We start from the raw sequence: 15,867 nt of genomic DNA, 5'->3' as shown, positions 1-15,867 counted from the left end.
TGCGTGATGGCCGCTTGGAGAACAGTAGATACATTGAAGGGCAGGGCCGCTGCTTGCAGGGCCCCTGACAGGTGGTAGGGTGGGCAGGCAGGAACCTCATGAAGTTGAACAACCGCGAGTGCAGAATTTTATATCTGGCACGGAGTAACTCCATGCACCAGGATAGGCTGGCCCAAACGCAGCTTTGCAGAAAAAGTCCAGGTGAAACATTTCAGCAGTAGGCTGTTGTGATGAAGGATGCCAATAGCAGACCGACCTCTGGTACCTCAAGTGTGGCCAGCAGGTTAGAGAAGGTGATTCTCCTCAATATATTCAGCAGCTGTGAAACCGCATTAGGAATGCAGTGACAAGTTTGGGGCTCGCCGATCCTGGAATGACACTGACATGCTGCATTCAGTCATCACGAGGGCGGGACAGGGACTCAGAGAGGCCGTGAAAGCTCCATCCATAGGGACGTTCAAAACTCTGCTGCTCAGGGTCCGGAGCAACCCGGCTGAAGGGGTTCCGTGGAGGGCTATCCTACGGGTGCGTCTTCCAGCCCCTCTCAGTTCGTGCTTTGGGCGAGCGAGCAGTCAAAGCTTGAAGGAGCCTCTCTCGCCCTTGTGCGCGGAGGGAAGGAGAACGGGAGGCAGCACCCTGCGGGGTCGGGCAGCGCATCCCCGCCCGCTCCTCCAGGACGCGGCGGGCGCTCGGGGAGGCGGCGGGGGCGGCGGTGCCTTTAAAGTCCGGGGCGCGGGCGGGCCCGGCCCGCGGGGGGACCCGCCCGCCCGGAGCATGCGCTGCGCGGGGCGGCGGAGCGGGCGGCACCGCCGCACTCCCCCGGCAGCCGCGGCGGCGGCCACTGAGCCCGGCCCTGGCCACTGAGCCCGGCCACGGCCATTGAGCGCGGCCACGGCGCTGCCGCCACCGAGCGGGGCCGTGGTGGCGGCGGCGGCCGCGGAACCCTGAGCGCCCTCCGGGCAGCGCGGCTGCGAGCCGCCCCCCAGCCCGGTCTGCACCCAAGGCGGCGAGCGCGGAGCCGCGGCGGCCATGGGCAACGAGGCGAGCCTGGAAGGAGGCGAAGGGATGGGCGCCTTCCCCGAAGGGGCGGCGGCGGCCGGGGATGGCGGCGGCTCCGCGGCCCCCTTGCAGCGCCTGGTCCCGGCCGGGGTGGAGGCGGACCTGAGCCAGCTGAGCGAGGAGGAGAGGAGGCAGATCGCCGCTGTCATGTCAAGGGCGCAGGGGCTGCCCAGAGGGAACCTCGCCGGCGCGGAGCCGCCTCCCATGCAAAGGCATGCACGGAAAAAAATCTCCTTTCTCCTGCTCCTCCCTTCCCCCCCTTCTCCGTCTCCTCTCGGTGGGGCGGGGGGCGAGTCGCAATCCGATCCGGGCCCGCCGCACCGGGAGCCGGCGTTCCATGTTGCCGGCGGAGGGAGGGAAGGGGCGGCTGCACGGGCGCGGGCACCAGGACGGAGCCCGCACTCCCCGGCTTTTCCCACTCCAGTGATCCCTAATAATAACGGCGGTCCTTGGCTGGGGGACTGCTCCCTCTCTCCTTCCCTCCCCTCTCACCGATCCAGAGCACCGGCAGTTCTATGTCTGGGGCGCGGAGAGATGTGCAGACGCCGCTCTGGTTTTCCGTGTGCGGGTGTGTGCTTTACGAGGCTGGATGCCCCACTTCCACAGTAGCCAGGGAAGCTCTCCCCAGGGCGGATGGGCTCTGCAAGCGTCTCTGTGTGGAGAGGGATTCTTGTTGAATCTTCCAAAGCTTTTCGGCATAATGCATTTGCTGGCCATTACTCTGCCAATTCGGAACCTCTACAGCTATCATTTGGCCTCATTAAATAGTCATGGATTGAGGAGGTCTGTTTCATCGCGGTTTCCTTTTTTTTTTTTTTTTTTTTTTTTTTTTTTGAAAGGAGGAGAAGCCATTTATCAGTTTAAATTGACTGCCACGGCATCCAGTGTTCTGGATAGTGATGGCTTTACCTCTGCGAGGTTGTGCCTTTGCGAAGGCTGGGGTGATTTCCTTCCACGTTCTTTCCCTGCCTCCCAGTGAATTCAGTGCCCGACGAGCAACAAGCCAGCTCCCCGCCCGGCCCGGGGCCGAGTCTCCCTCCCCGGGTACCGCCGCTGTCCGCGGTCCTGAATCTCCATCCCTCCCCGGCCCCGTGTCGCTGTCCGCGGTCCTGAACCTCCTCCTACCCCGGCCCGTCATCCAGGGCCGGTGCCTCTGTTGCTCTCCGGCTCCGGGGCTGGATGTGTTGTTTGTCTTGGATGCTGAAAGGAGCCTCCTCGACCGGCTGTTTCACGGTGTATTGACCTCACCCCACATAAAGGCATGATGAGTTTATATAATATCAGGTTTATATAAGTGAATTCTAGAAGAGGAGAGGCAAGGAGGGTGGGGACTAAATTCGTTCTTGGGCAAACTACTGGAGTCACTGGGATTATACCTGAGATGACAGTCTCCATTTTTTAAGACTGGAAGTCAAATCTTCCTATTTCACGTCTTCCATAATTATTAATCAGGCATTACCACTGTGTGTAAAGTACAATTTTCCATTCAATTCAGGACTCTGCCCAGATTCTATGGATGTTAATGAGAAAAATAAATATTCTTTAGTTCTCTGAAACTAAGATCAAAATTCCTTTTTGTATAACAGTCTATGAGCAAAGACACAAGTATTTGAAACTTTATTTTTTCATGCTAATTTTCCAGTAAAAAGTAAGATTCTTGGAATATTTTAGAATAGGTTAAACTCATTACAATGTGGATATCTCTGCACTGATAAATGGCTACTTTCCTATAAACATACTTTGATCTTGTTAGCATATAATCATTTCCCTCTCTATTTAAAGTAATTACAGCCTTTTACCTTATAGTCAAAGTTGACATTTTGAAACTGTAGCCGTTCCCATCATAGAATCTTTGTGCCTATCACACCGTAATGAAGTTACTAGTTGTCTCTGCTCTTGGTTTGTGGCTTTACTTGCTCCTCTTGTGCACCTCTCTTTCTAAGATCTACCAAGAATGTTAGGAATAATTACCAAGAAGCTGATCCAAACCTATGGAGTAAGACTCTTCTAAGGATTAAGGAGCACCCTCTTCCAGACTAAAACTGGAACTAGCCTGATGAGACTCAGATTCCTTAGCTTCAAGCTTTTTGTTTTAGTCAGTGTGGCCAAAGAAATCAGATGTGGAAAATGCCTCTCAACTGATGCTCTACAATTGTTCCCAACAGCTTTTTTTTCCTAGCCTGGTTATGCCAGTCCAAATATAAAGTGACTGAAACAGTGATCAAAAGAGGAATTCTGGCTTCCAGTTCATATAGCTTTGCATTGTGACAGTGTCCTTATTGCAGTGTCTGTTAGGTTTTTTTCATGTTGCTAACATGGATTTTTCCTTTGTGATTTCCATTGTAACATTAGGGACTAATAATTATTTCTTATTCTAAATGCTTTCATTCTTGCTCCCAAAGTAACCCAAGTCTTAAAGTGTATAAATTCCTCATGATTGATAGTATCCTGAAGAAACAATTTTTGCGACTACAGAATTTCTACTAGTAAGATATATATCTGTAGCAGGTAACATAGTTGCATCTGTGCCACCTTAAAATAAATGCTCTACCTTCTAGGACTTCTGTAGGCTTTGAGCTTTTAAGATTTATGAATATTAATATAAGCATTTAGATCTAGAGCACCTAAAGTAAACTGCCTAACTCAAATGTACCTTTTAATTTTAGTGGTTTTTTTGAGCATTTTATTAGCTAGGTTCTGGTTAGGTGTTTAGGATCTATGGAAATCTTTCTATCCGATTTCAGTTACCTGTCTTCAGAAAACTCATGGTTGGGAAATTTAGCTGAAACGTACACAGTCAGTTTGTAAGCAAGTTCCAGTTGTTCTGGCTTCATCGAATGACTCTGTGACTGTGTCAGTGTCCACTTCCTGAGGAATCGTTCCATGTCTGAAAGGATTAGGTGACCAAATGAGTATATGAGCGTTTAATACAGCTGGTTGGTTGGTTGTGGGTTTTTTTTGTTGTTGTTGTTTGTTTGTTTTTCTCCCCACAGTTCATTAAGTTAGTCACAATAGAAATCAACAGTAAAAAAAAAATTGCTGCATTTTGATAGGAAATGCTAAGAGGTCTTGCTGACTGTCACACTTCTAAAGTATGTTTATGGTGTATTTTCCAGGAGTAATATATATTATTTTTAATGTCATCACTCTACTGACTAAAAACCCAACAGTTAGCCATTGGGGCATGGGTAAGTTTATATATATATTTATATATATATATAGTCTGTAGATACGAAAAGATCTAACTATCTTGGAGTTGTGTAGTTACTGTGTTTCTCTTTAAAACTATTTATACTGATGAATGGGAAAAAGATGTGACTTTTTAATAGGTTTTTATATTTTGGAATTCAAGAACTAAACCAATAGTCTTTTTGTTAAATCTCCTCTTACTCCAAAGTAAGCTTTGATTTTTCTGTAATATGTAAATGAGTGAAGATTATTCCTGTGGAACAAGGCCAAAGTGAGGAGAAACACAGCAGCACAAAGAAAAGCATTGTGTGAGGGAGAACTAGATTATTTTGCTTGTTGGGTCTGGTTTGGAGACTTTAATACTATTGTGGGTTTTTCATGACTCAGAAGGTTTGAAAGTTAGAAAATTCTTGTCAAATAAATACAAGATTTATTTTGATGATTCTGATTCTCCATTTCAATTGAAATTTTTCAATATCATTCTGTAGTTGGTTGTAAAATAGTTGTAGAAAAGAAGACTTCAACTCCCAGGCACCTTAAACTAAATGAAGCAAGTCCTGGCTTTTGACAGAAGTAACATTTCTCAAGAAGCTTGTCTTTTCAAGCCTTTTTCTTCCACTAGTTAGCCATGCTCTGTCTCCATTGCTTAGAAACATTGTTATGTACAAAGACAAGACAAGTATGGTCTTCAGAATACACCAGCAACCTTGCAGTCACCTGGGTTTATTTCCTAGATTCGTGGTTTTTAATGTCATTTCAGATCCTGATATCTGATCAAGTGGAAATTTATGGAGCACATTATTTTGATAAAAATGAAAGCTGGAGAACTCTGTTCCAGTAGGCATCCACACTTACTTTTTCCTGCTAATGTCCAAGTTGAATTTCTAAAATCAGTTTTAGGGGAGGGTTTATATGTTTTTTTTTTTTTCCCCTTGTCACTCATCATTGTTGAATGAAGCCTTCCAACAGCTTGAACACTTGCAAACATGACTGTTGGAAGTGTACCAGCCTGCTGCTAACAGACTAGTTGAAGTGATGTCATGTAGTGAGCAGTGTCTCTTCAGATAAACCTGTAGTGCTAATCTAAATAACAAGAAACAGAACTGCAGGTAGACCTACCTAGTTGCTAATGAGAGTATAAAATTACTCTTTTAACAAACAAAAATGCCAAATATTTGAAAGAATTAGATTATCATGAGGCTTTTCCGAACTATCCTTTTTATGAGTAATGAGTTAATCAATGTTCGCTGACGCCAATGGAAAAACACCTACTCACTTCAGTGGGTTGCACATGAAGGTTGTAAACTTTGAAGTATTATGGCCAATAATTTTACAAGAACAGGAAAGGGTAAATGAAGTTAATGAAGGCTGGAAATAATTTGTCCTTAACAAGGATTTCATGTGGAAATTTTTAATTAACAGAAAAACTCAGGCACATGATTATGAGAAATCATGTGTTGTGAGAACTACATGCACAAAAATGTCTACTTGGCTTTGTCCTTTTGTATTACCATTGCTGGGCATGTCATGGAATCTCTAAATATTAATCAGAAAAGATAGTAAACCCATCATGACATTAACAGTGTAAAATACATTTTCCAATGTTGCTGCTATATATAATTCTGCAGACTTCTGACAAAACTTTTAAACAACATTGGGCATTTATTTATTTATTTATTTGTTAGTCAAGGAATACAGTTAAATGTAATGAGCAATTGTTTACTTTGCTCATGAATGCCCAAGAAAAAATGTCATGTCTGGAAAAACAAGATCACAGTTGACTGGTTCTCTCAAAGTGGAAACTGAAAATTTTATATTTGCAACACTTCTGTGACACTGAAGGGAACACCGTATCTTCCAGCAGAAGCTCAGTGATAGCACTGAATAGAATATTTTATTACCTCCCTGAGCATTAGCATTGAATACAATATTATTTCCCCCAGCTGCAGCCAAGTCTAGCAACAAGTAGCATACTGTGCCACATATGAAGACATGGTCTTGATTTTGGTTCCTACATTCTTAGTTTTATTTTCTCCCGTATAAACATGCATCAAAATATTATTGTAAGGATTTTTCCAAATTCTCTAATGTAATGAGAGATTTTTCATTTTAATGTTGGGCATTTAATGCTGCAAAAGGTTGGGATGATGCTGAGAGGAAGTTGTACAGAAGTTCTATTTGCAAGGAAAAAAAGGTTTTGGGGCTAATTCTGTGAACTGACCCCTATTTATCTGATGGAAAATTCTAATCTTTGAGGGGATGGGTGACAAAAAAAAATACTTTACAAAGAGACATGTACTCCTTAACATACGTGGATTTTGTGAGGTTTAAATCCCTGCTGCATATTGAATTGTAAATATATCCAAATTTTGTACAAGTAGCCAGATCACAAGTACACAATGCATTGTGCATTGTTTTTCTTCTATGGCTGTGCTTTGATCTGGTAATTTTCTTACACTTCTGTCCCTTTCAGGCTTCTCTTTCTTCTTGTGTTTGTATCCCAAGGGATAGTGTGGAGAGTTATTCATTTGGATATAGGTATAATAGGAAGTTGTAGCTTTGAGTTCTTCAGATTTCTGAAGAAAAAATTATCTGGTTGAATGATGTTGTCTTATTAGATTGTTTTCTAAATAATAAATCAATCTGTGACTGAATACTTGTATAAGCTTTCAAGAAACAATAATTATTATTTAAATACTTTTTACATCCACTTTCTATAAGCGTTGGTCTTGCAAACACTGAAGCACCTGAGAAACTTCATAGCATTACCAGAACACTTCCAGGGTCACTGATACATCTTATTTTATCTCATTTTTCTAGAATTCTGCATTATTTTAATTTTATTATGTTTTCTGTCTGCAGACATCCTGAGCCTGATACAAGCCACCGTCCCAGACAACCAGGTAAGCCTCCAGATCCAGGACCATCAGGTTTAAGTAAAAGCAGAACAGTAGATGTGCTGAAGACAGAACAACGGGCACCTGGACGGAGCCCTTCTACTCTTAGTCTACGGGAATCAAAGTCCAGGACTGATTTTAAAGAAGATCAGAAGCCAAGTATGATGCCCAGTTTTCTCTCAGAAGCCAATCCACTGAGTGCAGTCACTTCAGTTGTGAACAAATTCAATCCTTTTGATTTGATATCAGATTCAGATGCAGCTCATGAAGAAGCCAGTAGGAAACAAAAAGTAACCCCAAAAGAGCAAGGGAAACCCGAGGAGCAGAGGGGCCCTGCGAAACATCCAACTCAACCACAGTCTCCAAAGCCAGCTGTTCAACAACAAGGACCTGTCAGACCTACCCCTCAGCAAACTGAGTCTTCCAAACCAGTGCCTCAGCAGCAGCCTGGGGAACCAAAGCAAGTTCAGAAACCAGGCCATGGCCACCCAGCAGATGCTAAGCAAGAGCAAGCGAAACAACCGCCCCAGCCACGAGGACCACAAAAATCTCAACCACAACAGTCAGAACCAACGAAGCCTGTTCAACAACAAACTTCTGCAAAACCTTCACCAGGCCCAACAAAACCCTCCCCACAGCAACCAGACAGCACTAGAATGACGTCCCAAGCACCACCTCCCACAAAACCCCCATCACAGCAGCCAGGACCTGTAAAACAACCATCTCAACAGCCGTCACGACAAGGAGGTCCTGCAAAGCCATCATCCCAGCAAGCAGGGCCTCCAAAACAGCCTTCTCAGCAACCTGGACCCGAAAAGCCATCTGCTCAGCAAACGGGACCTGCAAAACAGCCACCCCAGCCTGGATCTGGGAAGCCGCCTCCACAGCAAACAGGGCCTGTGAAACAAGTGCCACCACAGGCAGGGTCTACAAAAACACCTTCTCAGACTGCAGGGGCCACAAAGCCCCCGGCACAGCAACCAGGACCTACAAAACCACCTGGCCAGCAACCAGGACCAGACAAACCCCCGCAGCAAAAGCCAGCTGGTGGCAGCCAACCCCCTGAGTCCGCCCCAAAGAAAACCTTCTGCCCTCTTTGCACAACCACCGAGCTGCTGCTGCACACTCCAGAAAAGGCCAACTACAACACGTGCACCCAGTGTCACACTGTAGTCTGCAGCCTGTGTGGATTCAATCCTAACCCTCATATCACAGAGGTGAGTAGTTTTTAAACTGATATTCACTACCAGAGCAAAAAGTTGAGTTTACTTTCGTTATGCTGAAACATCAGATGTGTTACATTGTATCATCATGTTAACTTAATGAGTTCAGAGAAAAAAATTCATGCTATTCCGGGAAGCTGCTTAAGAGTAAAATGGGATGAAATTGGGGGAAAAGAAAAAAAAAGAAGGTAATGGTTCTCTGGTTTTATAGATTTAGAAATGTCTTCTCATTTCTTCATACAAAAAGAGGAGAAACCCCATGTGACTTTTGTCTCATTTTGATTGATTTTAAGCACCTGCTGTCTGTGTTTATAATCTCACCACAATACTCATGCACTAGTATATTTATAATTAAATAAAATTTGCAACTCTAAGAACTAACTAAGTGAAAAAAAAAGTAAAAATCAGTCCTCATAGCTCCAGCATGTGATTTAGAAAAGGATGTGGGGTAGATTTACTCTGTCAGTGTTCATTAGCTGAAAGTCTGAGTCATAAGTTTTGACTTGATGATACTTGGGTTATTTTGTTCTTGTGGGATGCTAAGAAAGAGATCTCTGTGAACTGTTAACCTAGGTCACCATTCTTGCTGTAATTATATAACATAAAAATGGAATAGAAAGCAATATTAGGACTTCAAATGAATTTATTTTAATCTGATGTTTGCGGTAGCTTGATTTATTGCTTATACATATCCTTTGCTTGCTCTGCATGGGAATAAGGCTTCATGTGACTATCTGATCTCTTCTTACTGCTTGAACATCTTCTTGTACATCCTGATACGGTAATTTTAAATCTGAAGTGAAATTGAGTTTGTTTTCAGTACCAACACTTTTACCAGTTTATAGAAATTCACACATAGCAGACCTGGCACCAAAGAAAAACTAATGATAAATAGCAAGAAGTGATGTTTGGAAAACTTATTTTTGTCTTGTTTTGCTTTTAGTTTAGCTAACCTAAGATGCTCATAGGAAGAAGTACGGACTGTTACTGTATTTTGAACCCAATAGATAGTATCTGTATGTTTAAAATTGAATCAAAGAATTGCTGAGGCAGGAAAGGTCCTCTGGTGTCATGTAGTTCAACCTTCTGCTCAAAGCAGTGTCACCTAAAGCAAGTTTAGCCAGTTTTGAATATCTTCAAGGGTGGAGACTTGACAGCCTCTCTGGGCAACCTGTTTACTCAATACCACAATGATTTAAGAACACTGCTAGCAGTTGGGTTTCTTTCCAGTGCACATGTTTATTTGTGGGTACCGGTAACAAACAACAGACTTTTTGTATCCAGCAAGTATAATATTTATTGATTTGTTGTTAGAATTGCAAATTTAAGCCTGGAAGACTAATTGCAGTAACCACTGGTAGCACATGTCTTGGTTTAGGAGGGTACTGTTGTGTTTGAATTTAGGAAATCAAGGATTGAGATAGCTGGCATTAAAGCCTGGACTGGAAAAGGAGTGACTTGAACAGCCATGTCATTCTAGATTGTTTGTGGTATAAAAAAGATGTATTTATATATAACAGACAAGAAATATGATGCATTGATGTTAAAGCGGAAGTTTTGTAATAAAACTTTACCTTCAAGTTCTGACAGAATGTTTTTAGACCAAAATTTCTTACATTTATTTTTGAGTGCTGAGTTGTTCATTTCCGTAGTGTGCTCCTGGAGCACCTTGGAGCCCCAGGTTTGTCTTCCTTTAAAAGCTTCAGACTTCCCATGGAAATGGTCAACAATTTTGATATGTTCAAATGAAATGGATTTTGAGAGAGAGTTTACGTAAGATTTCCAAATGTTTGAAAATTCTGTGAATAACTACTAGTTTTTAAAGTGGGTACTCTGTAAGTGTGAAATTCAGGACTTTTAGACAATAAATACAGCTGCATTTAAGACTAACTGATTACATACATATGTAAAAGCAGATTTGAATTTCATATTACACATTGAAATAAACACAGGATATGCATTTATTTCATGATGAAATCATTTCAGTAAATGAAGGTATTGGACATCTAATTTATTCAGCTATTAGTTCCAATCTCCCGACTCCCACTCAGGCTTTTCTCATTTGCTCAGCTTTGCACCACCAGCTGTCTTGCTGAAACTTCATTGTGGGTGTCCTGCTCCAGTCTGTGACAAAAATCACATCTGACTTTATTACTGAATATTGCTATCAAAGTAATAAAACCTACTCTGGTACATACAAAAAATTGACTTATTTCAGCTGCCATGGTTCCCACTTGAGTTATTATCAAACTTCCCTTCCAGTTTCTCTTTTCTTTCAGTATTTAGATTATTAACCAAAGTTTCTGAGTCCTTCTTTACACTAGTTTACACATTTCTTCCTGTCTATCAGGAAAATCATGGTTTGACTTGGCTGTCAGTTTTCTCTATTATAGTGCAAGTTTTTTCTTTTGACTTCTTGTATTTTAAGTTCTCCTAAAGTGTTATTGACCAGAAATCTCTGTTTTACCCTTGCACTTACTGACTTTAGTCTCATACTTTGACTTTCCCTGCTGTTCTTTTTGCCAGGTTTCATGATTCTGGAATCCTGTGTTGTGCCTTTCCCATGTTCTTTGTAGCCACTATTTTTATTGCTTATGTTAAACACACTACTGATTGGGAAGCAATAATTTCAAGTTGGATGCTGGGAGTGAAAGGCATTTATTTAGAAAAGAATTTATATGACTTTTGTTCTCTAAAATTTTCCCCCATACAGTTGCTTGAATTACCTTCTTAAGATATTCTTCTTACAAGTTTCTTACATGGTAGGTCAGTCTCTAAAACTAAGAGAGTGAATCACCTTTCCAATACAGATCTTTCTAAATTTCTATATTCTGTATTTCTAGCTGATTCTGGAAAGAATACAGCAGGTTTTATAAACCCGCTTAGGAAGTATATTGCATGCCTTGTAAAACCATTATAAAAAGTGCAGATTTAAAAAAAAATAATTCTATTCATTTAAACCTCTATTTAAAATGCAGTAATACATTCACTCTGTCTGTTTTAAGTCACTAGAGAGAACTGTGTAACCAAGAGCAGAAAGTGATACCTGTATTGCCGCAAGGTCAGACCCCTTGAATTATTTCTCTGAACCTTCTGACCTTGCAGTCCTCTTGGGGAGGAAAAATAGTTGATATCTTGGTTTTATACAGCTGTCTAGAGAGAAAACACACCATGCATAATGTGTTCAGTAACATATGTCTCTCTAATCTGTCTAGGTAGTCACACTCCACTCATCACCATGGCACATGACTGCCTAGCAACAGTTGCATAAAGTAATGGAAAAAAATTATATAAACAGGTTTGATTACTAGTACTCTATTCCATTTTCCTTTCATATACATCAGAATCTTGTAACAGATGTGTATTTTTTTATGTAGTGATTAATTTTTCTCCTTTTTTACCATTTTGTTTTCCCAAAACCACTCCTATGAGGCATTAGCAACAGAAACCAGCACTTCCCAAAAAAGAGTCAGCACTCTAGAACATTTGAATTAGGACTAGGCTTCCTCAAATTGAGCAAAGACAACTTGAGGAACTACCCTATTTGTTAAACACTTCTGTATAGTTTTTTGATAAAGCAGGGCAAAAAGGATGAACTGCTATAATTAAATCTAAATGATATGCCCAATACTGGAGTAAATTTTTATTCTGTGTGAACTAGCTATTGGAAGATACATACAACACAGACTGAGCAAAGGTTTAAAGTGTAATAATAATGTCATTACATTCTTTATGATGGGCTTCTGTAAAGTTGATGATCAAGTAGAGTGTTAGAGCTGTTAATACTGAAAACTTGGCTCTATGTGGGCTGTGGATGCCTGTCTCCTAGGTAGTTTTTGAGAAAGGATTATTCTACTTGAACTTTATCTGCATTAGTCCATTTTTCATCCATTGTTTCAGTGTTCTTTTAGGAGATCATTTCAAATTAGTCTCATTTTATACTTAGATACTTCCCGAAAATTGCACATTCAGATAATGTGAAGCTGTGTATATTGATGTAAGATTTGCTTACTTGCCAAAAGCTCTTCTGGATGGAGGCAAAGTGAATTCTAAAAAATATTTTATTATTTCTGACTGTTTTTCAAACAATGTATCCGCATCAGTTGACTCTCCCAAAGTGGAGTGTATATTTCCTGATCAAGGAAAATTTGGCTGGATTTGCACATTTATTTTTCAATTCAATGTGAAAGGGATTTGTTTTAATCCAATCTGAAATATTATATTTTTTTGAGTTTTGTAATTTTTGGTGGGGGAGAGGATGTGTATTTTTTTAACATTTTTGGTAGAACTAGAAATTTTCCATATCAATTGCTCTATGCACTACAGCCCTGGTTTTTTTTTTTCTTTCTTTCTGCCTCTGTTTTTATTTACTATCATATCACAACCTTCGATTTAAGAATATAATTTTTTTGGTTCAAATCTTTATAATGAATGTTGGTATTTGTATTTGTTTTTAATAATGTCCTGCATCTCCAAGTATCTTAAACAGTAGCAAATAACTTGGACATGAAGTATTATCAGTAACTAAAGGGAATTTACAGTCAGAAATGTATTAATTTTCTTCAGTTATTATCATTATTATTAGCTAGTACATGGAGAACAATATATAATTGAAAATAAGAAAGATGACTAATTCTTGTGGTGAATCCAGATAAGTCTTGCTTATACTTACAAAAAATTAATAAAAATGACACTATAACATCTTTTTTGATTAAATGACAGTAAAGGAAGCGCTTGATTGAATTGAAATATTCCCTGTGGTTTGTAGTCCAGACCCTGCTGTGTTGTAGTAGTGCATAAGAACTAGAATGCAACATAGTCTGGATATGACATATAAACAAGAATAAAACTTCCATCACTGTGGGTAGTGACATGCCACAAAGTCTTAAGCTTTTTAATACCAGGAAAAAAACTTTGTACGCTCTATGTAAACTTAGACTTGGGAAGGGTTATTCAGGGTTATATGAGTAATGAAGAACAAAGTAGAAAAAAAATTAAGGACCTGAATCTGATTATCAGCTCTTATAATCCTCATAAGTTGTGTAGAAATGAGTTTAAAAAACCCCAACAAAACCCAAGTATTCCTTAACTTTCTAAAAGTATTAATTTAGATATCAAATCTTACAGTGCTGAAGTAAAGCTAGATGTGTTTTGTAAAAGAGGATGGACTTTAGACTGGGTTCAAACAGAACAGAGAGCAGACTCAAACCTTTTTTAGTTGTCATTTAAAAATGATCAAAGTTTGAAATATTTCTGTGTGAAATATTTTCTTTGATACAAAGAGTTCTTGGGGTGTTCCAGTTTTACTAACACTGCAATTTCTGTGCAAATGGGGATCATTCACAATTTTTGTGATGAAATGAAGTTAGTATAGTTCCTATAGTTCTGCCTCTAGTCAAAGTGCCACACAGGCATTTGGGAAAATTGTAAATATCCTCAAATAGAAGGGTTATGGAAATACAGGATACTTTTTCTCTCTGTGGAATATCCTTAAACAAACTCCCACATTGTTTCTGTCTTAGAGGAAGACTATGTACCTACATTTCTGCTTTACATTAAGGATTAGATGTGGTAATAGCAATGATGCCCTGTGTTTGGGGTTTTTTTTGAGGGGGGGGTGTTGTTTGTGTTTTTCTAATTTTTTTTTTTTTATTTTCCCTTTTATGAAAGGGGCAGATAGAAAGAGGCAAACCCCCTCTGCACGGGGAATAGTTTCTCAATATTTTCGTTGGACAATATTCTACAATATGTTGGAGTGTTTTCTCATTAGTCCAGGAAACTGTCCTGTCCAGTTTTTAACACGAGTAAATAATAAATTAATCTGCATAGCTAAAGATGTCAACTGCAGTCAGCCATCTGCGCCAGTATTGCTGTTGCTTGGCAACTGTAATTTACTACTATGTGAGGCCATGTGATGTGGAGATGCTGTTTGCTGGGTAGTCACTGGGCCGGCAGCGTGGCCCAGCCCTGCTCCGACCAGACAGCTTAATCCCTTCTCAAATCCCAGCAATATTCACTCGGATGTGCTCTGTGTGGAACAGATGAACTTTGTTAACCTTTTCCTTGCTGCTCTCTTCGTTTGCACTTAGATTTTTTGTTAAACATTCATATGTTGCTGGTATATTGTCTTGATGAAGTCAATGAAAGCAATGAGCATTTGTTGCAGTGCTGCATGATGCAGAGCATCGAGCTGTCTTTAAAAGGCTTTTCCCTTGTCCTGTACGTGGGGCAGCTTAATTACACCCTTGGCTATAAAAACTAACTTTCAGATATTCTGAGATACTGACATTCAAAAAAAAAAAAAATTAAAAAAAAAAGTCAAAAGATTATGTTCACTATTCTGCTTTATGATTCTAATTATGTAAGCTATAAAATAATAGTTCCCTAAATATTCATAGTTCATATGCAAACTATAGCTGTTTGTATTGGTAGTTTAAGGAGAGTAGTGGAGTATGTTTTAAAGTTGTGATAACTGCACAACACGATTCATCCGGTAGTGTTTAGTAGGTTTAGAATAGCTAAGTAACATTTAAGAATAGTTTTTAATATGTCTATTCTAAAAGTTTGCTCCAGCTTTGGTTCAGCACCAAGCTACAGTGCTTATAACCATTGCTGTGGTTTGTGAAACGGATACCCGGGGGACTGTGCTGTTGACTAGAACCCAGTCTCATGTTTGGGAGCATCTTAAGTCAGTGTTCCCTGATAAACTCATCTGATATCTGAAAGGAAGGTAAATATGTATTTTGTAGCAATTGTCTATTTGTCTCAAATGAGGATCAGTTTCATACTGTGTACAGTAATTAAATGTTTGTTTCAGTGTAATTACTTTGAACAGCTGAGATCTTATTTGTGAAACACTGGTGTGGAAGGAGAACTTTGTCTCCAGTATTGCCCAGGCCTGTTTAGAAGACCTTTTTCTGTTGTATGTTGACATACTAATTAAGTTTGTTTTGTGATAGTTGTTCTTTTTTGTTCATAACAGGATTTTCTGATGTAGTTTCTTGTGTCTTAGAGTATTCTACCACTCTGCACAAAGCTGCATAAAATCCTGTGCTTGAGCACTTTATTTTTTTATGTTTCTCTTATCATCTTGGCAAAAATGTCTACTAAGAGCCAAATCTGGATTCCTCACTCCTCCCTGAAATTGTCAGGAACCAAATAAGCTGCTGTGTTTTCAGACTAGAATCTGATTTTGTCGATAAAGCTTTGAAGCTGAGCAATGTCAGCAAAGTCCATTTAAATATCTGTGGCAATCTAAAGGCTTTATAAATCTTTACATTTCTGTGGTGATGTAAAGGGTTGTTAATATTTTATGCATATCTTTAAGTTCCTTTTTATAGCACCAAATGACTGGTCTAAATGAGAATGAGACCCATTGCCTTAGAGTGTGTCTCTGCTCTGCAAAAGGACTGTTAAAATGGCTTATGAGAGCTACATTCATGTTGTGTGCCAGTAATTTTTGTATGAAATATGCTCCATCTGCAAGCCAAAATTTATTT

At 40.2% G+C, this 15,867-nt stretch overlaps 1 protein-coding gene across 1 annotated transcript in view; it reads left to right on the top strand.

Moving 5' to 3' along the window:
- Nucleotides 1–1,029: 1,029 nt before the first annotated feature.
- Nucleotides 1,030–15,867, top strand: part of LOC108493831 (protein piccolo-like) — a gene marked incomplete at its 3' end in the record, with an annotated part of 160,942 nt that continues 146,104 nt past the window's right edge. Inside the window, 2 exon segments of the mRNA XM_017807715.1 lie at nucleotides 1,030–1,271; nucleotides 7,111–8,362. Of these exon segments, the coding sequence (XP_017663204.1) occupies nucleotides 1,030–1,271; nucleotides 7,111–8,362 (1,494 nt within the window).

The sequence above is a fragment of the Lepidothrix coronata genome, unplaced genomic scaffold (genome assembly GCF_001604755.1).
Source record: "Lepidothrix coronata isolate B3197 unplaced genomic scaffold, Lepidothrix_coronata-1.0 Scaffold20, whole genome shotgun sequence".
In the NCBI taxonomy this organism is placed as follows: domain Eukaryota; kingdom Metazoa; phylum Chordata; class Aves; order Passeriformes; family Pipridae; genus Lepidothrix; species Lepidothrix coronata.
Note: the sequence above shows the minus strand (reverse complement) of the source record. Positions and strands in the feature narration are given on the sequence as shown.